Source organism: Acinonyx jubatus, chromosome E3 (genome assembly GCF_027475565.1).
Source record: "Acinonyx jubatus isolate Ajub_Pintada_27869175 chromosome E3, VMU_Ajub_asm_v1.0, whole genome shotgun sequence".
Taxonomy (NCBI): Eukaryota; Metazoa; Chordata; class Mammalia; order Carnivora; family Felidae; genus Acinonyx; species Acinonyx jubatus.
In genome coordinates this window covers 29264723-29291491 of record NC_069398.1, presented here as the reverse complement: position 1 = coordinate 29291491, position 26769 = coordinate 29264723, and the positions used below count along the sequence as shown (strand labels likewise).

The 26769-nt window shown below is 42.8% G+C and overlaps 1 protein-coding gene across 1 annotated transcript in view; it reads left to right on the top strand.

Moving 5' to 3' along the window:
• Positions 1–26769, top strand: part of ZKSCAN1 (zinc finger with KRAB and SCAN domains 1) — a 94720-nt gene that overhangs the window by 56940 nt on the left and 11011 nt on the right. Inside the window, exons 8-11 of the mRNA XM_053213834.1 lie at positions 14243–14724; positions 15331–15520; positions 17385–18208; positions 25857–25923. Of these exons, the coding sequence (XP_053069809.1) occupies positions 14243–14724; positions 15331–15520; positions 17385–18208; positions 25857–25923 (1563 nt within the window). The remainder of the gene's footprint in view (positions 1–14242; positions 14725–15330; positions 15521–17384; positions 18209–25856; positions 25924–26769) is intronic.

Here is a 26769-nt window from a genome sequence, read left to right as displayed (position 1 = left end):
GGGCACCTGGCTGGCTCAGTCAGTAGAGTGTAGGACTCTTGATCTCAGGGTTGTGAGTTTGAGCCCCACACTGGGTGTAGAGACTACTTAAAGTTGTCAGAGAAGGTACTATTGTGCCCATTTTCCCGATAATCAAATTGCAGATCTAAATCTCCCAAGGCTCATTGGCAACGGGGCTCCAGCTTCAAGCTGTGAGGTTGTCTAACTACATCACTCTGCTTTTATTCTCTTTTCCTTTCATTTTATTTTTTCTTTCTTTTTTAAAATATACATATTTAAAGTTATCTCTACACCCAATGTGGAGCTCAAACTCAGGACCCCAAGATCAAGTCACAAGCTCTACTGACTGAGCCACCCAGGCGCCCATCCTTTCATTTTCTTTAGCTGAATGAATGTTTTTGCAGCTCCCCAACATGCTGTACGTGTGGACCCCTTCCAGGAAGAAAAAAAAGGAAGTTTTCACAGTTGGAATGGGACAGAAGTTCGCCGAGCCCTGTTTTAGGAGAAATCAAGATTTGATCACCCTCTACTGGCTAAGCATAGTGATGGCAGCAAAAAGAAGCCGTGGTGAGAATGAGCAAGGAAGATCCAGAGAGTCACCATTTTAGGGACAAACTTGACCACCATGCTGCTGGTAGGGAAGGGAGGAAGCTAGAGCCCACAGTAACCAGTGGTAGCTTTTCCCCTTCTGGATTTCTGCTACAAGGAGAGGGAATGCTTTTTCTTTTTCAGGCCAAATAATCTTTCAAGCAAAAAAGAACTGGATAATGTAGAGAAAATGGGAGAGTATGGAGGTCATTTAGGAACCATGGACCTTCAGAGGGCCCTCGGTCAGTTCAGACATTTTACATTCCAAGATTCAGAAGCAACTTTCAGATCATGGAACTGTTGTAAGTGATCGCTGGGACATGATAGATTTTAAATATTTTGAAGGGCTGGCAAGAAGAACAACTACATTTTGTGAGATAAAAGGACCAATCGAAACCAGGGTTGAAATTGTAGGAAAACAGATTTTTGCTTTAATGTAAAGAAATTTCAGCAATTAGAACATCCCAAAAGGAGGGAAACTGTTCTCTAAATGAGTAAGCTCCCTGCCATGTAAATGGTTAGAAGCAGAGGGCTGTTCACAGAAAGAGTGTTTGCACGTTAACGAGAGGCTAGTCTGTGGTTGCCTACGATGCCTTATTCAGGCACCATTTATTGGTCTCATCTCTATTTTCATTGACCACATCTGCAATTATTTGCTTACATATCTGCCAAGAACTGTATTTTTCATTTTTTCCTTGTGCTTTAATACAATGGCTGACACATTCTTGGTATTTGTCAAATGAATTCACTGGAAAAGTATGAGGTTCTTGGAAATCAAAACTATTCTGAAGAGGAAATGCAGGTGACACACCACAGTGAGCCACCAGTCAAGTTGGCTAACTTTTCCTTTGCTCTCTTGTGGTTGTGCTATAGTTATTTTAATGGAAGAAAATAATGACTCACCCTAAGTTAATTTGCTTTAATAAAGTATGATTTGCATGGATAGCCTGTTGATCTTCCTAATGCTTTTTAAAAAAAATTTTTTTTTAAAGTTCATTTAGTTTGAGAGAGACAGAGTACGTGTGTGTCAGAGAGGTACATAAAGAAGGAAAGAGAGAGAATCCCAAGCAGGCTTAAGTCAGTCCAAAGCCCAACTCGGGCTTACTCTCATGAACCATGAGATCATGACCTGAGCCAAGATCAAGAGTCAGACACTTAACCTACTGAGCCACCCAGGCAGCTCTATCATCCTAATGCTGTTTTTAAAAACCTGTTGAGATAGGGGCACCTGGGTGGCTCAGTTGGTTGAGCATCCGACTTCTGCTTGGGTCATGATCTCATCGTTCATGAGTTCGAGCCCTGCATTGGGCGCACCGCTGTCAGCACAGAGCCTGCTTTGGATCCTCTGTCCCCCTCTCTCTCTGCCACTCCCCCACTCACCCTCTCTCTCAAAAAGGAGAGAGAGAGATTAATAATAAACATTAAAAAAAAAAACTTTTGAGATATAGTAAAGACACAGCATTGAATTAGAGAATCTGTATTCTACTCTCAGCTCCATTACCAGCTAGCTCACTTGTGTGGCTTGGATATGATTTCTCCAGGCATTGGTGTTTTGTTTTATTTTTGGTGTTTTTTTTTTTTTTTAACGTTTATAGAGGGAGATAAAGAATCCAAAGCAGGCTCCAGGCTCCAAGCTGTCAGTGCAGAGCCGGATGTGGGGCTCAAAGTCATAAACTGTGAGATCATGACCTGAGCCAAAGTCAGACACTTAGCTGACTGAGCCACCCAGGTGCCCCAGCATTAGTTTCTTCATCTGAAAACAAGAGCATAACCAGATTATCCTTAAGGTCTATTTTGGCATTAATATTTTCCAACTCTGGACCCCTTTGCTTTAGACAGAGCAACAGGCTTGGAATTGGAAGGATTTCCTTCAGGCCCCAACATCACAGCTCACTGGTTGCATGGCTAGGCAAAGATCCTTTTGACTAAGAGACTGGATTGAGCACGACCAAGACATCAACATGCATGTGGCTCATGGAATTGTGCAGGTTTCCTGGTTTTCCTCTAGTGATTCTGTTCCCTTCAACCATCTCTTATTCCTCCAGTCTAATTCAGAGGCAGTAGAGTATTTAAAAGCACAGGCTTTGGAGAAAAGAGCCAAGTGTGAATCTTGACTTTCCAGCAGATCACTTGTATGACACTGGTCAAGGTACTTACTTTTCTGAGCCCCAGTTTCCTGATCTGTAAAACAGAGATTTCAATATTTCACAGGGATAAGTATTCTCAGGTCTATAATATTTCATAGGATTGATATAATGAAGATAAATGTGTATAGTAGATTGTTCCCCAAAATAGTCACATTATATCCCATCCCACATACTCTTTCAAAATGAAATAGAGAAATTTCTTTCACCAAGGAATAAAGTCTGTCTTCTTCCCCTTGAATCTCGCCCAGTGGCCTGTTTAATTTTTTTAAATGACTTATTTATTTTTGAGAGAGAGAGAGAGAGAGAGAGAGAGAAAACAGAGGAGGGGCAGAGAGAGAGGGAGACACAAAATCTGAAGCAGGCTCCAAGCTCTGAGCTGTCATCACAGAGACTGATGTGGGGCTTGAACTCACAAACTGCAAGATTATGGCCTGAGCCAAAGTCAGACACAACCGACTGAGCCACCCAGGTGCCCCTGCACACAGTGGCCTGTTTAAACAATCTAATATGGTAGAAACGATGCTGTGTAACTTCCAAGGCTGGGCTCTAAACACCTGCAAGTTCCACCCTGACTTCTTAAAATGCTCCTCTTGGGGAAGCCAGCAGTTATGTCATGAGGAAGCCCGAGCAGCCATGCGGAGACACTCACATGGAGGAGCACGGAACCCCCAGGCCAACATCCCAGCTGAGCTTCCAGTCTGTGGGCCAGCCCCAACCACCAGCCATCCCAGTCCCTTAGGACACCACAGGAAGCAGAAGAACCCAGCCAATTCACAGATTTGTGAGATCAAATGAGAAATGATAACTGTTGTGTTAAGTCACTAAGTTTTGAAGTAGTTTTTAATGCAGCAGTAAAGAAGTGAAACCAAGTGCTTAACAGTACCTTGCCCATAGTAAGTACTCTAAGGAGGGGTATGGAGGGGATGGTAATGGTAAATGTTGTGAAAGGGTTTGACATTAAGGGAAAAACTAACAGGAGTATGGAGCAAGCTGTATGAAGATATTAAAGGTGTTCTCCACATTCCTAGGGGCTCCCCCACCTCTTCAAAACAGCACAAGATGATACAAGAAGTGGCCATCCTTACATTGAACTTTTCTATCATTTCCATTCATTGATCTTAGTTCTGAATTCCGGGGTCCCCTAAGACAAATTTCATTTGGAAATGACAACTCTTTGTATTTGAAAACTACAACTACTTTGTCCCTCATTCTCCCCTCCTCTTCTCCTACCTAAAGTAAAGGAAGGAAAAATTCTTCAGATTCTCTCTGGTCAAATTAGGTATGGTGTTCAGACCTCACACCCTCCGATTTGTTCATTTCTGGATGACCATTGGCTTTTGGTGCCTGTAACAGGTGGTGTCGAGAACCCACCCATCTTAGATGTCTGACCAATGCATGTGGGAAGGAATGAATGAAACAAGACTGACCATGGGATAACTGTTGACACTGGCCAGTTGGTACATGAAGGCCCACTGTCATCCTCTCTACTTTTGTCTTTGAAAATTAAAATTTTTTAATGATCCTAGAAAAATAGGGGGAAACGCTGTCATGTTTCTGTGAAGTTATGGTGCATTTAATCAGGGATTTCGTGTTCAGGGATGTTGCTGTCCTTCAGTATGTGTACCTTTTGAGGAATCAGGCAAAAGCAAAATCAATGGGGGCTGGGAAGGGGGTGCCGAAAGAAACATTGAGAATCAAGCCTGAAATCTGCAGGAGCAGCGGGAGAAAAAGGTAGGCAGAAACTTCTTTAACCAGTCCTGCAGCATCAGGAGCACTTAGAGGGCAACCTCCGAGATTTCTGCCCAGGAAACTTAGAATCCGCAAAAGCCCCAAAGGCACGGCGACTTAGATTGATGCCACCGTGACCCAGGTCCGAGATCGATCACTGAATCTCTGACTTCGTGGGCCAAGCGTGCGGCTCCGTGCCCATAAACGTGGGCCGCGTTCTCACGAGACGACGGGCTCAGGTCTCGGGCGAACGGGTTCTGAAGTCCACGAAGGGACCGAGGTCGCTGCGCCGAGCCCGCGCCTCTCCCTGGACCGGGACTACGGAGATTGGGTGCGAGAACCCGCGAAGCCTTCACCTGGCAGGCACTTCCTTGGTTTAAAAGGTGGGGGGGGGGGGGGGGGGGGCTGGGGAACGAGGTTCCTGCTAGTTCACGTAGTGGAGCGACCTCGCCCGTCCGCAAGACGCCAAAACCCCCGACTGCCGAGAGGCAGTGACGACCTCCCCCGGTCCTAGAGGGACCGCTACGGCCCCGGACAACTCCCGCGGGGGGCGGGGTTCTGACGAACTTCCGGCTGCGCCGGCCGCGGGGTGCGTCGAGGCACCAGCGCTTCGAGCGGCCCCAAATCCGGTGAGTCTTTGGATTCCTGGTTCGCGTAGCTGCGGGAGAGGGAACCTTGGGTGAAAGGGTTCGGAGAGGGAAGAGGGGTTGAGCAGCTGTGGCCTCTGGAGAACCCCCCAGACCGGTCCTGGGAGGGCTGTGGGGAGGAGCTCCGTGCTCCTACCCAGCTAAACTGGTGGAGGCTCGTCCTCGCCTTTTCCTGCCCTCCCCGGCGGTTTCTCAGATAAACTGCTTCTTTCGCGTTCCAGAGCAGATTTTCTGTGCTCTCCCTGAGACGGGCCCTTAGTCCGTCGGACCCGGGCTGCCTTCTCTTTTTTCCTTGCTCTTAACAGGAAGTCCGAACTCGGGGCTAATTGATGAGAACATGTCTGAGGGGTTTGGGGACCTGCGGTGGGAAACCGAGCCTCATTAGAAGTCCCGGGTAGCTTTTGATCCAAGAGAGGGAATAGTTCCGTTGGGCTTTGTTCAGATTAGAAAGCACATACACAGTAAGGATCTGCTCGAGTTTGGAAACACATTTCTAGGTTACCATTTATAAATAGTTTCTCGAGAGGAAGGCGATCTGGTGGGTGAGGTCCTTGGAAACCTATGTAATATAAAGGAAGAGTTGAAAGAACTGTGAAGGAAAGAGTCAAGAGGCAAAGCAATTGTTTTCAGGGATTGGGGAGCTGCTATGCAGAAAGTTAAGTACTGTACAGTAGAATTCCATGCCTCAAGAATTAACCATATTTGCCTGCCTGCGAGTTTTCAGGTACACAATGTGTGTGTTAAAAGCATTCTAGCAATAGTTGGTAAGTACCATTAAATTGTTATCATCTATTTTAATTTGGTTTATTTATGCCTCATCTTGTTCCGGAATGGGTTTGGGGCACTTCTATAAGAGAGTATAAGTTTTGGGAAATTGGCATAAAAGAGGGGGAAAAAACCACCTGGGAACAAGAACAGTTCCCTTCTGGTTATAGTAGACCATAAACTTTTGCTTGATGAGCCTCTTGTGCTACACATTCTAGATAGTCTAAAGAAAGTAGTTCACTGTGGTTGAAGACAATCTGAATTAGTAATGAAACCTCCTCTTTTCTACCCACATGCTTTTTTTATTTTATAAATACTGTATTAAGAAAAACTCAGAAGCCAGGGCACCTGGCTGGCTCAGCCACTGTAGCACAGGACTCTTGATCTCAGGGTTGTGAGTTCAATCCCCACGTTGGGCATAGAGCTTATGATACATAGATAGATAGATAGATACGCAGGCATAGAGTTTATAATAAATAAATTAATTAATTAAAAAGAAAAATTCAGAAGCCATGACCTGGAGGGCATCCCGAGATGAAACTTTAGGCAAACTCAGCATGACCAAATGTGAAATAACTGGCTTTGCTCAAGGGAAAAAAAAAATTACAACAGAGCATTACCAGGTTTTTAAAAAGTCTTTGCCAGTTCAATAGATGGAAGCATTTCATTGCAGCTTTAATTTCCATTTCTTCTGTTGTAAATAAGGTTAAGCATCTTTTCATGGATTTATTACTAAGCTGAGATTTGAAAGACAAAAAGAAGTTTGTCTGAGAATTGGGCATTATCAGTGCATTGGGAATGAGCAGGGAAGCAGTGAGACAGAATGAAGAAGCAGAGGCCAGGTTGTGACTTTTGTCTGCCATACAGAGAAGTTAATAAAATGGTTGTTAAGAGCAGGGTCATGTGCAGATCTGTATTCTAAACCTCTGCTGGTACTAGACTTTTAATGTGTGAAACTTGATTTTTAGAGGAGGCATCGTCAGGGGTCAAGGGCAGGCTGCTGCAAGATGGGGCACTTTAACTTTAGCACAAACATTATTTTGAGTTAAAAGCAATTGAAACCCAGCAGATTCAGGAAAGGCTCTTTACCTTCCCCCTCAAGTGCCTGCCTACACCAGGAAGAGAGCTATTAATGAGATTGCTTTTTACCTAAGAAACCTGCATAATAGGGCACCGTTTGTTTTCCTAACATCTCCTCTCACCTCTCTTTTGGTCTTCCTCATCTTTGTATCCTCAGACCCCTTTCCTTAGCTCAGGTTGTTATTTAAGTCTCCATGTTGCCTCACTGCCTTTGGGATTTCATATCTATGTGGATTCCCTGTACACACAAAACTAAATTTGATGGGGGCACCTGGGTGGCTCAGTCAGTTAAGCGGCCAACTTCGGCTCAGGTCATGATCTCACAGTCCGTGAGTTCGAGCCCCGCATCGGGCTCTGTGCCGACAGCTCAGAGCCTGGAGCCTGTTTTAGATTCTGTGTCTCCCTCTCTCTGACCCTCCCCCGTTCATGCTCTGTCTCTCTCTCTCTCTGTCTCAAAAATAAATAAATGTTAAAAAAAAAAAAAAAAAAACACTAAATTTGATGTTCTCCTGTTAAAAAAAATTTTTTTAAGGTAAGCTCTACACCCATCATGGGGCTCAAACTCACATCCCCGAGACCCTCTTCCTACTGAGCCAGCCAAGTGCCCCTCGATTTTTCTTTAAACAAACACACAAACACGCCTCTGCTGGTAGCCTTTGAGCCTGTGGAATTGGAGTTGCCAAACTGGAAAATGGCCTGTGCAATTTCAAAGGAGGAAAAGACTGTTGTAACATCAACTAGTCAAAAGTGTTTGATGTGGGGAATAAGTTTAAGAATTCTCTATGCTTGCACCAATGGGTTAGCAAGGCTTAGGGTGGAAAGCCACCAGAGGGGTAAAGTGCCCAAAGCCAGTCATTAAGTAAGACAAAGCATAGAGGCAGAAAGCCCTGGGTGAAAGAGTCTAAAGTTAGCTGGGCTGAAGAGTGCCTTGTTAACCCTGAGGTTGCAAGCTCAAGCAATCTTAAACTTTGGAGGTAACAGCTAATTGGCTAAATCACCTACAGAAAAACATTTTCCATCTGCCGCCAGTATATCATTGTGCTTTGATCTCAACTTCAAAACGCAGCTTGCCCCCCATACCCTTTGCTTCTTACACAAGTTAATGGTCACTATCTGATCATTTCCTTCCGCACGTTTACCACATATGTAAAATCTTGAGAGCTCAATAAATACAGAGGTGAAACCCCTGTTCTGGGCTCTTGTCTCCTCCCTGACATTAGCCTCACGTATTCATTTCTGTGTCTGCTCTCTTGCTGGACAAGAGAGAGCTCCAGACTCAAAAGTCTGTGACAGTTTGATAAAAGTAAAAGTAAGCTTTGTGATATGTTTAAAATAGATCTGCTAGAAACTTTATATCATTATGCCAATATTCTAATAATTGTTGAATGAGAGTCAGAAATTAATTATTGTTCCTAGAGACAAAGCAGGTACCTTTTAAAAAGAAATCATAAAAAGGCTTCATAACTTTTTAAAAGTATCTAAGAATGGTCTGCTTCAACATAAGTATTAAAGTTAACAGCTGTGCTTCTTCCCCCCCCCCCCATATTTTTAATTTAAATGTTTTATTTTATTTTTAAGTAATCTCTATACCCATCATGGGGCTTGAGCTCACAACCCCAAGATCAAGAGTCACATGCTGCACTGACTGAGCCAGCCAGGTGTCCCTTAAATGTTTTTAGAATAGTTTTAGATCTATAGAAAAGCTCAAAGATAGTACAGAATTCCCATATACCTTTTCTCCAGTTATTGTTAACCCCTTGCATTACTGGGTACATTTGTCACAACTAAGGAACCAACACTGATATATTACTATTAATTAAGCTCCGCACTTTATTTGAAGGTCACTAGTTTTTCCCTAATGTCCTTTTTCTGTTCCAGGATCCCATCTAGGGTACCGCATTATATTAGCCTTCAAGTCTACTTAATGTCCTCTGGTCAGTGACAATTTCTCAGGCTTTCCTCGTTTTTAATGATCTTGACAGTTTTGAGAAGTACAGGTCAGGTGTTTTATAGAAAGTCCCTCAATCCAGATTTGGAGGAGGAAGGCCACAGAGGTGATGTGCCCTTGTCATCATTTTCAGGTGCACCTACCACTGGTGATGTTAACCTTGGTGATCCGACTGAGCTAGTGTTTGCCTGCATGGTAGTACTTCCCTTCAGCCCCTTTCCGTATTTTTCTCGCGGAAACAAGTCCCTAAGTGCAGCCCATACTCAGGGGGTGAAGAGTTAAGTCTCCCTTCTTGACAGGAGTATCTACATACATAAATTGGCATAATTCTGGGTGGGAGGTTTGTCTCTTCTCTGTTTATTCAGTCACTTTTTTTTTTTTTAACATTGTATGGATTCACAGATACTTATTTCACATTTCAGGTTATAATCCACTACTGTATTTTGTTGCTCAGATTGTTTTAGTTGTAGCTATTGAGAGCTTCCCCCCCCCAAGTTGGCTCCTGTGTCCCTTTAACATGTCCCATTGTTTTGTTTTTTAACTTTGTGTCACTATAGGATGCTCCAGGCTCATTTTGTATGCTCCCCAACCTGGAATCAGCCATTTTTCCATTTTCTAGTTCTTTTTATTGGAGAAACCAAGATCTGGGCTCTGGGTATGCTAATTGCAGGATGTCATTGCTTCTAAACCTTCACAGCAGACAGAACTAGGAAATCAATGTCTGCATACTAACTCGTGTACACACACTTACTAATTCTGTATTTACCTGTATCTGTAAACTAAGTATGAGTTGATGCTGCCATATTTTTTTAGCCTAAATTTGTACTGATAATTAAAAAAAATTTTTTTAATGTTTATTTATTTTTAATTTATTTTTAATGTTTATTTCTGAGAGAGAGGGAGACAGAGCATGAGTGGGGGAGGGGCAGAGAGAGAGGGAGACACAGAATCAGGAGCAGGCTCCAGGCTCTGAGCTGTCAGCACAGAGCCCAACGCGGGGCTCGAACTCACGGACCGTGAGATCATGACCTGAGCCGAAGTTGGTCGCTCAACTGACTGAGCCACCCAGGCACCCCTGTTTATTTATTTTTGAGAGAGAGAGAGAGAGAGAGAGAGAGAGAGACAGTGCAAGCAGGGGAGGGACGGCGGGGGAGGGGGGCGGGGGTGGGGGGGAGATAAAGAATCTGAAGCAGGCTCCAGGCTCTGAGCTGTCCGCACAGAGCCCGACACAGGGCTCGAACTCATGAATGGTGAGATTATGACCTGAACCGAAGTGAGACACTTAACTGACTAAGCCACCCAGGCACCCCTGTACTGATATTTTTTTTAAGCCTGATTTTACAGCTTTTATTCCATGAGTACACCCAAAGATCCATATATCACATTCATTCTTCCCACAGATATTTGAGTACCTGCAAAATACCAGGTGTATTGTAGATGTTTGGAATATAGCAGTGAAGAAAACGGATGAAAGTCTCTGCCCTCAGGAGTTGGTATTCAAGAAGGAAACAGGCGGTTTTAAAAAAAAAAAAAAGGTAAAATATATAGTATATATATGGAGGTAAGTGATGTGGAAGAGAATAAATTAGCATAAGGAGTTCTGGGATGAGCAAGAGTTGTGTGCGGTTTAAAATATGGGGTCAGGGATGCCTTGGCAAGAACATAGTACAGACCTGAAGGAGCCAGCCATATATAATCTGGAGGAAGCATTCCGCAGAGGGAACGCCATGCTCTGAGGGGGGAAGCTTGCCTCACGTGTTCAAGGGACAATGTGGTTGGGGTCAATGAACAAGAGAGAAGTAGAAGATGAAGTCAGACGGGCAACAGAGCTGAGACCTCATGAGGCCTTGCTGGCCATTGTGATGACCTTGCCCTTTACTCTAGGAGACACTGCCTCGAAAGGCATGAGCAGAAGAATGGTATGACCTGACTTGTATGTTAACAGGGTTGCTCTGGCTGCTTGTTGGCACTAGACCCAGGGGCAGGGGTGGAAGCACTTAGGAGGCTCTTGCAATACTCCAGGCAAGTAGGGGAGGGGCTGGGATGCAGTACTGGAGGTAGTGCGAATTGGTTGAACATTGGATCTTTTGGACGTAGAGCTCACAGGATTCGCTTATGAATTATATGTAGAATGAGAAGGAGTCTGGGATAACCAGGTTTTTTGTTCCAAGAAAACAGAATGATGGAGTCGCCATTAACCGTCAAGTACGTAGTTGGTCACATGAGTCTAGAGTTCAAAAGAGTGCTCTGGGCTGGAGATTAATTGGTGGTTGGGAGTACGTGGATGGTAATTAGAGCCATGTGACTGGATGAAATCTCTGGGGAGAATGAATGCAGCAGGGATGAAGTGGTCCAAGCGCCTATCCCTCCACTCATTTGAGGTCTTGCAAAGACACGGATTTGAGTTGTGGGCAGCATCCAAGGGAAACTTTTTCTTCTTAAGAATTTTTTTTTGTTTTTAACATAATCTCCACATACAATGTGGGTCTCGAGCTCACAACCCCGAGGTCAAGAGTCGCATGCTCTACCGGCTGAGCCAGCTAGGCACTCCACCTTTTTTTTCTTTAAATGTGACTATGTACATGCTTTGCAGAGGTAGTTATGTGATCTGTGAGATTGGATATGCCATTCTGGGAACAGATCCACATGAATCTGATACAGGTCACTTCCTGTTGAATGCCACCTGTGCTAAGTAATTCCTCCCTTGTGCCTTGCTGAGTTTCCCAGGCTTGATCCCAGAAGCTGAGCAACCCAAACAGATTCCAGTGTCTTTCCTATTCTAGGTATGCACTTCTGTGAGTGGAGTGTGAAATTTTGTAACCAGTTATGAGAAGGTATTTCAGCACTGCAGAGATCTACTTTTAAGCATTTCAAATGAATGCTCCCAGCACCATTCCATCTGTTATTTTAAGGTCATTTTAGCCTTTTGTGCTAGTGCCTTTATTTAGGAAACTAGATGGTGTGCTTCTCTCCTGGCTTTTTTCAAGTTATTCTGAACTTGGGAGCTCCAGAAGTGTATTGGATGTGCAGAGCAGCGTGAGGGAGTATGTGCTGCTGATTTGGGTCCACCCTGTCAAGACACCTGTTGATATCTCCTAGGATGCTTCAGATTTGGGGTACAGTGGAGAGGAATCCCAACTACCGGCATCCCTAGAAGTCTCAACTAATTAGTAGCTGATAATTATTGAAATTTTCATGAAAAGTTATATATTGAGGTTCTAGTCGTAGGATCCCGTTTTATATTTTTTAGAATTACTAGAATTAAACATAAATAAAAAATAAAATTATCAGAATTGGTCACAAAAATCAGTGGAGAGCAGTCATAGAAAATGTATGTTTTTAATGTGTGTTTATTAAATGTGTGAAAGTAATACTTAAGTAACATACTAGGGACACCTGGCTGACTTAGCTGGAGCGTGCAACTTGATCTCAGGGTTATGATTTCGAGCCCCACGTTGGGGGTAGGGATTAGTAAAATAAAAAACTTAAAAAAACAAAAGCTGTTAACATAGATGTGCATTTGTTGGGGGCGTTCTGCATGGTCTGTGATTGCTTTTTTGTTTGTTTGTTTGTTTGTTTGTTTGGAAGTCCATGAAGTTGTTGGATTAGTAGTAAAACCAATTTGGTTTGTCCTTAAAGATTTTCTGATATAAAAGTAATAATACCCATTGTAGAAAATTTAGAAAATGAAGAAAAGAATTTAAAAATTGAATTCATCTATAACCCAGCAATATCACGGTTTGTGTTTTATCCTTTTTCCTTTGTTGTGATTATGGGGATGTATGTGAGACTTGCCACTTAGAGTGACATCAGGCCAGAGGTGGATGTGCATGTCAGCCATCAGCATACTCAAGTTTTTATTTTCGTTTTTATTTTTTTCATACCGAAGTTTTCAAATGCCTTAGATTTAGGTTATCTTTGACGCCTCTATTTTCTCATCTTCTGCAAGCTATTTGTACATCCTTTTTATGGTCTCTCTCCTTGTTACCATTATCATTTCATGTAACGAAAACCTGTATAGATTTTTATCCGTTTGGCTCTTCACTGAGACTGCTGGAGTTGTCCTGCTCTCAGTTGTCCAAACCCAGAATGGGACGTCTACGTGACCTGACAGATGCTGCCTAAAGTTTGGAAACATGCTTAGGAAAGCCAGTCACAAGCATGTAAGGTTAATTCATGCAGGTTTCTTTCAGAGTATACTTCATGAATGCCACTAATTGTATAGTCTGATTCTGTTGTCTGTTTACTCCTATACTTTCCATCTCCCCCACAGACTTGAAAGCCCTGTGGGGGTGAGAGCACATCTGTCTTACTCATCACTGCAGTCCCAGCTCAAAGCCCGTGGCAGGTATTCAAGTCAATGTTGAGTGAAGGGACTTCATTTTTTGGGCAAGTGAGGGAAAAAGAAGTAATTATATTTACTACAGATGTTTTTGGTGTTCTAATGTATCGACTGACAGATAATTAGAATATTTAGTATTTAAAAGAAAAATACTTTAAGCATTTTTTTGTATCATTTGCTATGACTTAATTTTTACCTATTCTCAACAATACATATCTCATCAAAATAAATACCTCTGTAAGAATATAGGTTACTTTTAGTTTAATTTGTCATTCACTTGTCTTTTTTAAGTAGGCTCTACGCTCAACATGGGGCCCGAAGTCATGACCCTGAGACCAAGAGTCACATGCTCCACCGGCTGAGCCAGCTAGGTGCCCTTGACTAACAAATTTTTAATGTTGAATCTCAAAGTCTTGGATTTAGACAGGCTGCAGTTGGCCTGTAGGTATCCTGTTGAAATCTCAGGAGTTGTAAGATTCTGAAACAGGTTTTAGAGCAAAGTTAATTTAAATTTAATTTTAGGGGTCCCTGGGTGGCTCAGTTGGTTGAGCATCCCACTGTTGATCTCAGCTGAGCTAACATATGATCCCAGTGTTGTGGGATCCAGCCCCACATTGGGCTCCACACTGAGCATTGAGCCTGCTTGAGATTCTCTCTCCCTCTGTTCCTCTCCCCACTGTGTTCAGTGTCTCTCTCTCTCTCTCTCTCTCTCTCTCAAATTAAAAAAAATGATGTACAAATTAAAATTTTTAAAAATAATAAATTTAATTTTAAAATTAAATTAAATAGTGTACTTTTTATCAGAGTGGAGACAGTAAAATTGAAGTAGGATATCCTGAGCTGACTCTTGAATGATTTTGGACAATTATTTTTATGTGATAGTTCTGTGGTGGCCATAATTTCCACAATTTGTTGTGCTGACAGTGTGGCTGTAAAGACCTAAAAAGCATCCTTTTTTTCTTTTTGTAATTTATGGTAACCATATTTTCTCAGGTTTAACGTGTAGCCCTAAAGATCCAGAAACCCAAAGGAACCACTATTCCTGCTCCACATAGTCCCATCCGTAGTGAGGCTGTTTCTGGAATCTGTGTGATGACCAAGGTTTTAGGCATGGCTGCAGTTCGGGTTCCTCGGCCTCCACGGGAGAGGGGGCCTGTGGTGGTTAAAGATGAGGAAGAGGAAGGGAAGTGCCTTCCTAGTCTGGAGGTGTTCCGCCAGCGCTTCCGGCAGTTTGGGTACCATGACACACCTGGCCCCCGGGAGGCCCTGAGCCAGCTCCGGGTGCTCTGCTGTGAGTGGCTGAGGCCCGAGATCCACACCAAGGAGCAGATCCTGGAGCTGCTGGTGCTGGAGCAGTTCCTGAGCATCCTGCCCCAGGAGCTCCAGGCCTGGGTGCAGGAGCACTGCCCGGAGAGCGCTGAAGAGGCCGTCACTCTCCTAGAAGATCTGGAGCGAGAACTGGATGAGCCAGGGCAGCAGGTAGGCTGGGGAGACCTTTTCTGCTATGAGATTGAGAGCATAGCATTCGGGGCAGGCTGGGTTTGTCCATCCAATGAGAGTGCTGAATGGAAGTTTCTGCTGACTTACACTGTGTTTCCTCCTGTATTGCTTCTACCGTCCAGTATTGATCTTTAGCTATGGGAGTTGAATGAGATGGATGGGTTTCCTTTTTTTTTCCCTTAGAGGTTGTACATTAGCTCTCCTGGTGTTCTTTCATTCTGCAGTTGACCCTTGAACCACACAGAGGTTAGGGGTATCAGCCCCGCCTCCCCAGGACATGTGCATTTGAGGATCCCAATATAACTTTGGATTCCCCTGAAACTTCTAAATAGTCTACTGTTGACCAGAAACCTTACCAATAACATAGTCAATTAACACTTACTTTGTATGTTGTATGTATTCTATACTACATTCTTGTAATAAAGTAAGCTAGAGAAAGGAAAGCCTTAAAATCATAAGAGACACATTTACTATATTGTATGTCTCAAAAAAGAGATGCGTGTTTAAGTGGACCTGGGTAGTTCAGACCCATTGTAGTTCCAAGGTGAGCTGTGCATAAACTCCATCATTCCTCATTGTCTCTAGGCCTCACCGCCTCCAAATGAGCAGAAACAGATGTGGGAGAAGAGGTCCTCTTCAGGAACGGCAAAGTTTCCAAGCAGTGTGCAGCCCCAGTCTGTGGAGACCAGTCACAGATGCGAAGCTTGGGAGCCCTTGTACATTCAGGAGACTGGGGAAGAGCAGGATTTCACTCCAGAGCTGAAACAGAGTCAAGGTAGGGGCTGTCTGTCATGCCACCTGCTTGGTGCCCCGGGCCTTTGTGGTGAAAGAAACAGAATAATTCTAATTCCCGGTTGCAAGGCAGTGCCCTAGACTGACTTGCCTGGTCTGGCTGCGGAGGCAGAATGAGTGCCTGAGTGCCTTTCATCCCTAGGTGCATCTCAGCCAGAGTCCTAGCAAGGGAACATGACATCCTCTTCTCTTGAAAGGGTGGGTTGAAGTGAGTTTAAAAAAGGGACTGTTTGGGGCCCCTGGGTGGCTCAGTCCGTCCCCCACTCTTGATTTTAGCTCAGGTCATGATTTCATGATTCATGGGATCAGGCCCCACGATGGACTCTGTGGTGGCAGTGAGGAGCCTGCTTGGGATTCTCTCTCTCTGCCTCTCCCCAGTAGTGCTTTCTCTCCCTCTCTCCCTCCCTCTCTCTCTCTCTCTCTCTCTTTCAAAATAAATAAACATTTTAAAAATGTAAAAAAGGAGACTGTTCACAGAGGTGTGACAGGTTGAATGACCAGTAAGAGATGATGCTTGTTTATTTGTTAATATTGTTAATAATTGGGTGAACCTGTTAACATGAGCATTGGATTATGCAGAAATGGTCCCTGGTAAATTCTTTTCAGCTTCCAGTTCATAAGGCTATTTAAAATTTTTAGCTTAGAGGCACGTGGGTGGCTCATTTGGTTAAGCATCTGACTCTTGATTTCAGCTCAGGTCATGGTCTCACACTTCATGAGATCGAGCCCTGCATCAGGCTCTGTGCTAACAGCATGGAGCTTGCTTGGGATTCTTTCCCTCTCTCTCTCTGCCTCTCTCTCAAAATAAGTAAATAAACTTAAAAAAATTTTTTTTAGCTTATGTATTAGTTACTTATTTCCCACACATAGTACATGGCAACTTTAGGGAAAATCTGTACATGTAGCCAAGTGTGACTGCTCATCACAGAGAATGAAAGGGACTTTTATCTACTGTTGCTGGGGTCCCCAGCAGACAGGAAGTAGGGGGTGAACGTGGAAGGAAATAGATGGGTTGAGTGGAGAGAGAGAGCCAGGGACCAGGGAAGGGGCTGAGAGGAAAGTACCTTGTTGATTGAGGCTCTTGTACTCACGGAGGGCTGACAGTTCTCACAGGGAGCCCGTGGTTCAGTGTGGATTTCTCTTAGTCCCCTTTTCCATGTATGTGGACAGATTAGATGGACTTGTAAGTGTTGCTGCCTAGTGCAGTGCTCTAAAGAAGATATATTGCTTCAATATAATTTCAGGAGTATTAACTTTAGAACTAAAAGAATTGTAAGACAGAGCCACTGTAGGTTACATGATGAGAGTCAAACTCTAATGGGAGGTTAGCACTTCCATTTAAATGAGTAATGATCTGGGACTAGAATGATCGAATATGGACCGAATGTCCTCTTTTGTTGCTTTTCCACTTCTGTGAGAAGGTGAGTTTGCCACTAGCCTGGTCTCCTTTATTACCCTTTTTATTTTCCTTAATCAACTTCAACCATTCAGTAATACTTCTTACTTGTTTCTTTCCGCCTGGGCATCACCATCTCCTTCGTTGCTGTCCCAGCAGCCTGGTTTTTGCCTTACTGCCCTCTTTTTGTGAAGATCTTCTCCTGGCAGAGGAGGCTGTGTACTCGTTATATCCTAACAACTACTAGTCGTGGCCTTGTGTGAAAGCCTGGTACCGTATACTAGATCTGATGGTGACTTTGTGTATCTGTGATACTGTGACCTCTCACAGAGCGATACTTGGTCACCCTTTAAAACCCATCCACATCATCTGACATTTCAATTTCTCCTTTAACAGTTGCTTCTCAGAACACAACACAACTGACATGTTCTTTTTCTACTTATCGTTTCAGATCATAAATCGAACACTCAGAATGAGGAATCAACAGAGAAGCAGAAAAGTTCTGAAGAATCTCAAGAATTCAAAAGGGATATTATTCCTGTGATTATTGCCAGTAAATGTGAGTCCAGGTTAGAAAGGCAGTGGGTAAACCTTGAAAAGGAAAGAGGAACAAAAACTCCTCTCCTAGACAAAGGTTCTAAGAAAGGCAGAGAATTGATTCCCGCTAAACCTACCCCAGGAGAGAGGCGTTACATTTGTGCCGAGTGTGGAAAGGCCTTTAGTAATAGCTCAAATCTTACTAAACACCGGAGAACACACACTGGGGAGAAACCATATGTGTGCACCAAATGTGGGAAAGCTTTCAGCCACAGTTCAAACCTCACCCTTCATTACAGAACACACTTGGTGGACCGGCCCTATGACTGTAAGTGTGGGAAAGCCTTTGGTCAGAGCTCAGACCTCCTTAAACATCAGCGAATGCACACTGAAGAGGCACCATATCAGTGTAAAGATTGTGGGAAAGCTTTCAGTGGTAAAGGCAGCCTCATTCGACACTACCGGATACACACCGGGGAGAAACCTTACCAGTGTAACGAGTGCGGGAAGAGCTTTAGTCAGCACGCGGGTCTTAGTTCACACCAGAGACTTCACACTGGAGAGAAGCCATATAAATGTAAGGAGTGTGGGAAGGCCTTCAACCACAGCTCAAATTTTAATAAACATCATAGAATCCATACTGGGGAGAAGCCCTATTGGTGTAATCATTGTGGAAAAACCTTCTGTAGTAAGTCCAATCTTTCCAAACATCAGAGGGTCCACACTGGAGAGGGAGAAGTGCTTTAAGGGTTGAGCATGCTCTCTGAGTGGTTTTTGATTTTTCAAGTTTTAGCATACGGATCCTAGGGAGAAGCCTAGTAATTGCGCTGTAAACTCTAGTGGTAGATTTTGTTTCACTCAACGTCAAGGGTGCCTGAGGAATGAGTGCTTGGGTGTCGGCACAGTGGGAAGGAGGTCCTGGAGGGCATCAGGGTACTCACTGCCCACTGGCCAGCTCGCTGGGACGGGGTCCCCCACCACACTTTGGGTCTCCTGAACCAGGCCGGCATTGCCTTTTCTATAGTTAAACTGAGTATATCCAATATAATTAAGGAAGAAACACTGAAACTGTTTAACTGTTTTAACATATATTCAAGAAGTATGATTTGTAAAGAATTGAGCCACGTGAGCACAATTTAATCTGATTTGGAATAAACTTGTAACATCTTGTAATGCCTCAGGACTGTTCAAATAAATGGTGTGTCGGTTATTGAACACTATTCTAGAGAGAGGAAACTGTTCCTGCCTGGTTGCAGCTCTTGGAAAATTTGGATTTGAGGTCATTAGAATTTTCAGTGCTTGTGAAGGTGCGTATTGGGAAGTCAGGGTAGAGCAGCTAGAGTACCTGCCTCTTGGGCTGTGTTGCGCTTAATTTTTTTTTCTGCACACTGGACACATTTTTTCATCACCGGAAACATTCGTCAGCCTCGTGTGCATTTTGATTGTGTATATATATTCTGCCTCTACCGAAGTCTGAAAATCTGACTCTGAAACTTCCTTCTAAACTCTGCAAGTCAATAATATACAACAGGATTCCTTCTAGCCCATACTGTCTGTTCCCTGACTGTCGTCAGGTGAGATTTTTGCACAGTCTCCAAGCACAAAGAAGCTACTCTCTTACAGCAGCGGGGAAGGGAGATGTGTCTGTTAGGCTGGAGGGTTCTGGGGAATTTGGGGTTTGAGGTCCTCAGACACACCTACCCAGATGTCCCATGCATCAGGATCTGAATCTTTCCCAATCAGGGCCCAGAATTTTGGCATAAATGACTTGACATGGTTTTGCATTTAGCTTTCTTTGCAGTTCTGACCCCCTCGCAATAAACCGTGTGCCTGGTTTTCAGGCCAGTCTGCTCTCGCTGCAGATGGGATCACTGATCCCTCCCATGGGTGACTTTGGCTTCCACAACATGCCCTGAAGAGATAGTTGGCTGAACTAAGCCTATAATTTTCTCCTGAAGTGATAGTTGGCTGAACTAAGCCTATAATTTTCTTTCTTCAAAGCTTGAGAAACTCCGCGGTCCTAATAATTGCCACTATCCCAGTAATGTTCAAGTTCTGGGACTATTCCAGAAGCTAATGCTTCCCCTTCTACCTGTACCTCATCTCTTACTAGAACTAGTGAGAATCTCGGTAATTCCATGGTATAGCATGCCAGGGTTATCACTACTGCACTCGTTACCAGGCTCCTCTTACTAACCATCTGACCAGTGAGTGACCTGTCCCAAAGTCTCATCCTGATGGCTCGGTTTCTAGGGCCACTTCCAGCACTGACTGTTAACAGTTTGGATTTCCCTAAAACAGTCTGATACAAGGACTTGAAGGCCTAGAGTTTATTTAGGGAGGTGATTCAAGAAAGCCAGGTATGAGGGAGCAGGAAGGGAAGGGGGGAGAAAAGCCAATAATGGGCTTCTGTAGGGAACTACAGCTCAAATCTACTGAACAGAACAAGCTAACAAATGGGAGAAACTGGGAATACGGGAGCTCTGCCCGAGTCTCAGTGCCCACCTGTGGTTAGGTGGAGTGCCTGCTTGGCTCTAGGAGAGTGGTTGAATCCTGGTGGGCCAGGAAGAACACTGCCACCAGGGGGCTTTCAGACTGTCTTGGTCTGAAGGTGCTTGTGAGCATACCACCCCCCATATCACACAGCTAAACTTATAGGACTTACATTTGGATTCTAGATAAATAACATTTGGGGCATACTTCTACTAAAAAATTTATTCAGTGTGTATCTGAAATTCAAATCTCCCCGGGCATTCTGCATCTTACCTGGCAGTCTTACCCCCGGCATTTGTGGGCAGCAGTCCTTCCAACCCTTTGTCTCCCCAAACACAGTGATCTGATGAATCGAGGGGACTCCGTTACACCAATAGGATGTATATATGCTGATGAGGTGACAGCTTTGTGCATCCCAGGGAACACGTTGTGACTTTATCCATTCTTCTAGAATAATCTCTTAAGGGCTAGCCTGGAATCAGGGCAGCAGCTCTTGCAGCCCTTCTCTTTGGTGGAGACTGTCCACTACTAGGAGAGAGAAAGGTGATACCCATCTTGAGATAGGAAATAACACAGTGGTCTCCACATTTCTGTGTAATGGCTTAATTTTACCCCAGCTAGTCTACCTACAGTGACTTAAAATACAGTTCAAGTATATGGTACAAAGGGCACCTGGGTGGCTGGCGCAGTTGGTTAAACGTCAGGTCATGAACTTACGGTTCATTAATTCAAGCCCTGCGTCGGTCTCTGTGCTGACAGCTCAGAGCCGGGAGCCTGCTTCAGATTCTGTGTCTCCCCCTGTCTGCCCCTCCCCCACTCACGCTCTATTGCTCTCTTAAAAATAAACATTAAAAAAAATTAATAAAGTGTATGATACAAAAACATGATTTTAGATGAATAAGCCAGTTTTGACTCTAATACTACATTTGTGGTATCAGCCAATACACACATTTCAATCATTTTTTCCAACTTTTTAAAGTTGTAAAATACACAAAATTTACCATGTTATATACCTTAAATATATAACTTGTTAAAGGTATATATATATAAACTTTAAATTTATACCAAGCTAATAGAAAATATCTCATTTTAATTTTTAAAATGTGTGATGGTGAACATGTGTTTTTCTTATCTTTATTGGCCAGTTGCTTTTCTTTTTGTGAAATGTCTCCTTGTATTCTTTGTCTTGTTTCTGTTGAGTTGTTCGTCTTTGTCTTCTTGATCTATGAAAGCTCTTTATATGTTAAAACCTTAGGACCTTTTCTGTCATGTGTTAGAATATTTCTAAAAAATTTTTTTTGATAGCAAGTGCGAGCAGGGGAGGGGCAGAGAGAAAGGGGGAGAGAGAATCTCAATCAGGCTCCACACCCAGCACAGAGCCTGACACAGGGCTTGGTCCTATGACCATGAGATCATGACCTGAGTCAAAATCAAGAGTCAGAAGCTTAATCGACTGAGCCACCCACGTGCCCCTCAAATTTTTGATATATACTTCTCATAGTATTTTCCCAGTACTTTATTTTTAATGGCATTTATTTAAATAATAACAAATTAGGGGCTCCTGAGTGGCTCAGTCGGTTAAGCATCCAACTCTTGATTTCCACTCAGGTCATGATCTCGAGATGAGCGGGATCGAGCCCCAGGGGCTCTGCGCTGATAGCGGGGAGCCTGCTTGAGTTTCTCTCTTTGTCCCTCTCTCTCTGCCCCTGCCCTGCTCACTGTGCGCGTGTGTACAGGTGCCTGCACTCTCAAACATTTTTAAAGAATGAAGATGGTATTCCAGTAAAAGGTAAAGGAAGGAGTATAGTTGTGGAATTAAGAATTTAAGTAAAACTGGATTGGCAGTATGAATATTAACTCATTTCTTCACAATAAGAAAAATTTAATACCTATCTTTTTAAATTTCTGTGCATGAGCAACTACCCAGAAATAACGGGAACCCCGAGATGAATATTTTTCTTTTCCCTTAACCCTGCACCAGTGTTCCTTGGAGAAATAGCTAGTTTTACAAAGAGAAAAATAAGGTGAGCCTGCCAATTTTGTTGTACCAAAAGCTTTCATATTTAATGAGGTTATATTGAAATGACATAAGGATCAACCTAAAATGAGTTCACATTGGCCAAAATAGTGACAATTTGAGCATCAAAGAGAATATTGGCTGAGGTTGATTGTCATATATTTAGTCTAAAAAGCCAGAGTCTACAATGATTAACAAAAATAAAAAAGTTGGTATCAAGTATTCTAAAAGAATGGCCATTGGAGGGGCACCTGGGTGGCTCAGTCAGTTGGTTATGTGTCTGACTTCACCTCAGGTCATGAACTCAAGGTCATAAGTTCAAGCCCCACGTCAGGCTCTGTGCTGACAGCCTGGAGCCTGCTTCGGATTCTGTGCGTCTTCTCTGCCCCTCCCTGACTCACCTTCTGTCTGTCTGTCTGTCTCTGTCTGTCTGTCTGTGTCTCTCAAAAATAAACAGTAAAACTAATAATAAAAGAATGGCCATTGGAATCTTCCAGAATGAGAAGTAGTTCTGTTGATTCTTGTTATTCAAACACATTGGTATTATGGACTACTTTACAATATTGATGAGGATAGAAATTAATAATTTAAAATAATCGATGAGGAAGTATTTTCTGACTCAAAGGAAACAGCAAAAAGACTGTAAGTTTCAATCTTGAGTTAGGCAAAGCCATGCAAAATAGGCAAATACAAATTTAAGTCTCCTTAAGAACTTCATGGTTTTACTAACATGAAAGAATGGAAGATCCCATAAAGTCCCAAAGTCACTAAAGTTACATTTCTTAGGATCCTGTCAAATTAAAGAATTAGGGGAAAGAAGTGTACCTACTTATTCCCGTGGGAGCTGCAGAATTCTATTAACTCAAAGAAGAATGTGAACACATGTATAATGAATTCAGGGAAGTGAGCTAAATATCACTCCCCTTGATTTCAACAAGTACAGTTTCAGTGGAGATAGGGTTGCCAGATTAAATGCAGGGTGACCTGTTAAATTTGAGTTTCAGGTGAGCAACAAATAATTTTTAATATAATAATAATAATGTCTCATGCAATATCTGGGGCATAGTTTATATATATTTGAGGGCATATTGGAAGGAAACAAAGAATTCCATAAATATTTACTTCCTTATTTGTTAGTTATTGCACAGTTGTTGTTGAACACCTGCTAAGTGTCAGGCAGTTCTAGATTTTGGAGGATTACCGTGCCAGATGAGACGGTCAGTGTCCCTGCTCTCAGAGACTCTGGTGAGGGCTGGAGGAGAGGGAATACTAATAATGAGAAGTAGACAGATCCACAAAATAATTCCAGCCGCTAATAGTGGACTATTTTTAAATAGATTAGAAATTGTATTTTCAAGTGTTTCCTGGGTGCATATTTAAGAGGCTTTATGGGGGACAGTTATTTTGTTATTGTTGATTGAAGTATACAAATAGCAAGTGCACAAACCTGAAGTATACACCCCATATATAGTGAGATAAAGTCTTTTATGTATATTCATGCCTCTGATTGCAGATGCAAAAGTTGACTGAAACAAAAAATTAAAATTGTATTCAAAATCCATGAAACTAAAGTATAGAAATTTAAACTCTTTTAGCCTCTGGTATAGATCTAATCACCAATTTATAGGAAATATAAGGGCCTGAAGAACATGTAATAGGACAATGCAGGGAGACAGGTGACTTCAGACAGTGGGAAACTGCAGGATAAATCATCCTTTTTATTAAATCACAAGGAAGAAAACTAAGATGAAAAGAGAATTCATAGATTAAAAGAAACTTAAGATCCATATCATCTGATCTCAATATTGACCTTATTTGGATCACAATTCAAACAGAATTATAACAAATTAAAAATTTTGAGGCAATGAGGGAAACTTGATCACTGGCTCCATATATAATATTTTAAAAGTTATTAAATATTTTAGATGTGGTAATGGTATCAGTTATTTTTCCAAGAGTCCTTATATGGGTAATTATAACGAAATATTTACAGATAAACATGTCTGGGGTTTGCTTCAAAATAATCAGGAGGAGCATGTGTGGGATTGTAGATGAAATAAGGTCAGTATTTTATTGATAACTGATTAACATAATTTGCTGCAAAAAATTAAATATAAACAAATTTAATGAATACTGGATTTTGTATGAATGCAAGGCTTTAAAATTTTCTCCTGGTTTGGGTTATCATTATAACTATTACTTCACAATTGAGAAAAATATAAACATATAACAAATCTGATCTATGATTAATAAACAAGAAGTTATGTTTATTAGAATTTACCTCACTGAGATTGAGGGAACTGTCTTGCTTTTCTCAATAGATGGGCATTACCTACTACTAGAATAAAGTATTAAATCTATTCCCACTTTTGCTTTTTCTTTTTAAAATTTTCTTCCTTTTTAAAGCTTTTTTTTTTTTTCTAAAGACCAGCATGGGGCTTGAACGCACAACCGCACAACCAGAGATCCAGAGTTGCATACTCTAGAGACTGAGCCAGCCAGGCACCACCCCCTACTTTTGCTTTTATAGACGTAAATATTGGGAAATCCTGCCCACATAGAGGAGATGAGTGGCAAAAGGAATATAGTTATAGCAGTGTTGATTTTACATGGCAAAATCACACTGTGATTTACAACAGAAATGGTTTTGTCCTCTCCTTTTACTGGAGGGAAGTTATGGGAAATAGGTTTAAAAATTCTCTATGCTTACACAAATGGGTTAAAAAGGCATAGGGTGGAAAGCCGCCTTAACAGGACCAAAACATCCGAGAACAGCTAATGATATACAGGCCATAATGGAATCTTGAGTAACTTAGGGTTCTCAGGATAGCATGCTCCATTTATCTTAGTCCTTAGAAAAGACAGATAACCAGATGCAGGGCCTGCAGGAAATGGCCATCTGTGTAGCACCGAGAGGTTATGTGTTGACCCTAACCTCTAACAACGTGTGTCCCTGAGACCCTTTATCTCTCACACACAAGTTAATGATTACTGTTTTACTTTCTGCACGTCCATCACATATCTAAGCTTTCAAGATCCTAATAAATATGAGAAAGGACCCTTACTCAGGGCTCTTGTCTCCCCATAGACATTAGCCTCTTTAATTCTGCGCCCGCTTTCTTGCTGGACAAGAGAACTCCAGACTCATAGTCTGAGACAGGAAATAATAGGAAACCACTTGAATCACAAAGGATTTGTTCACCTAATCCTTACTGGCAGCAGTATTTCAAGTGAATCCTTTTGCTTGGTACCCCAAAAGGTTTGACACCCCAGATCAATACATCACTGTAAGATTTAGGGGTAAAGAAGCCTAGCTATCTTCTACCAGGAGGGAAGATGACTGTGAAGGAGGGCACCCTGGCCATAGGGATGTTTTCCAAGGGAGCAATTTTAAAGATGTACAGATAGAAAATGTAAGACTCTGGGGGCACCTGGGTGGCTCAGTCAGTTAAGCGTCCGACTTCGGCTCAGGTCATGATCTTGCGGTTCGTGAGTTCAAGCCCTGCTTCAGGCTCTGTGCTGATGGCTCAGAGCCTGGAGCCTGTTTCAGCTTCTGTGTCTCCCTCTCTCTCTGACCCTCCCCCGTTCATGCTCTGTCTCTCTCTGTCTCAAAAATAAATAAACGTTAAAAAAAAAAAAAAGAAAGAAAATGTAAGACTCTGGAAATTGAATCTCTCAAAACTAGCTGTCTACACACACTCTCTGAGAATATTTGTGTTCTCCATCCCCCATACCTACCTGCCAGGTTGCTCATATCCTTGTCTGAAGACTGGTATAGTCTGACACGAAACCCCCCAGTGAGGCCACTAGTGCATGCCCTCCTATTGACTTTTGGGAAGGCTTACCTTTTTACTCCATTTTTTCTCTTTGTTTTAGGTAAAAGCTTTACAAAATTCAGCTACTTTCTTTCCCACCTTGGTGGACTGCTTTGAGAGTCCCTTAGGTGATTCATGGCACTATAGAGATCATGGACTCAGAAGAATAATCATTAAGAGTGTGGCATTTGAGAACTAGCTGAGAATTACCCAAGTGGCTGGGCTCTGGGGCAAATGCCCACGTAAATTACAAATTGACTTCTGAGCCCCAGAGTAATAGAGCTGATTGCATTGAAGGTGCTGGGAGTCTAAGAGCTGTTCCCCTTGGATTGGCATTAGGAGACCTTTTACAGAACAATCCCATTTTGAAGAGACTCCCTCTATTTCCACCCTTCCCTGTTCTGCTTGCCACTGCCTCCTTCCATAGCTCTTGAACTTCTTGTCCCTGAGGTTAGGAGTGGAAGAAAACAGAATGAAGAGATTAAAAAAACAACAACAACAACAACAAAAAAAACAGGGGTTGTGTGTGTTTGTTTTGTTTTGGTGGGGGGTGTGGGTGGGTATTGAGTTTACTGAGTGGCTTGGATATGCCAAGTATTTGCTCAAAATCTCACTGTGGTCTAGAAGGACTGGGTATGGGCCCCACCCTTCTCAGGCCAGGCACAAGTCATATGCGTTACTAGTGCATTGTTCTGTCCTGCCTCCAGGCCTTTTGCCCTGGCTGTTCCCTCTGTCTGTTGCACCTCCCTTCCCCTCCAGGGCCTGCAACACTTCTGGAAAGTCTCCTTTCCCTAGCACTTATCATGTTTTCCTGGAATTGGTTATTTAAATTATGGCTCTTAGACTGCAAGTCAGTGGAGAGTAAGTTCTGTTGCAATCGCAGAGCTGACCATGGGCACCATAAATACTGGATGTAGTGAAAGCTGGGATCAAATGGGAGGCAGGGTTACAAGGGGAGTCAGGAGGGCCCTCGT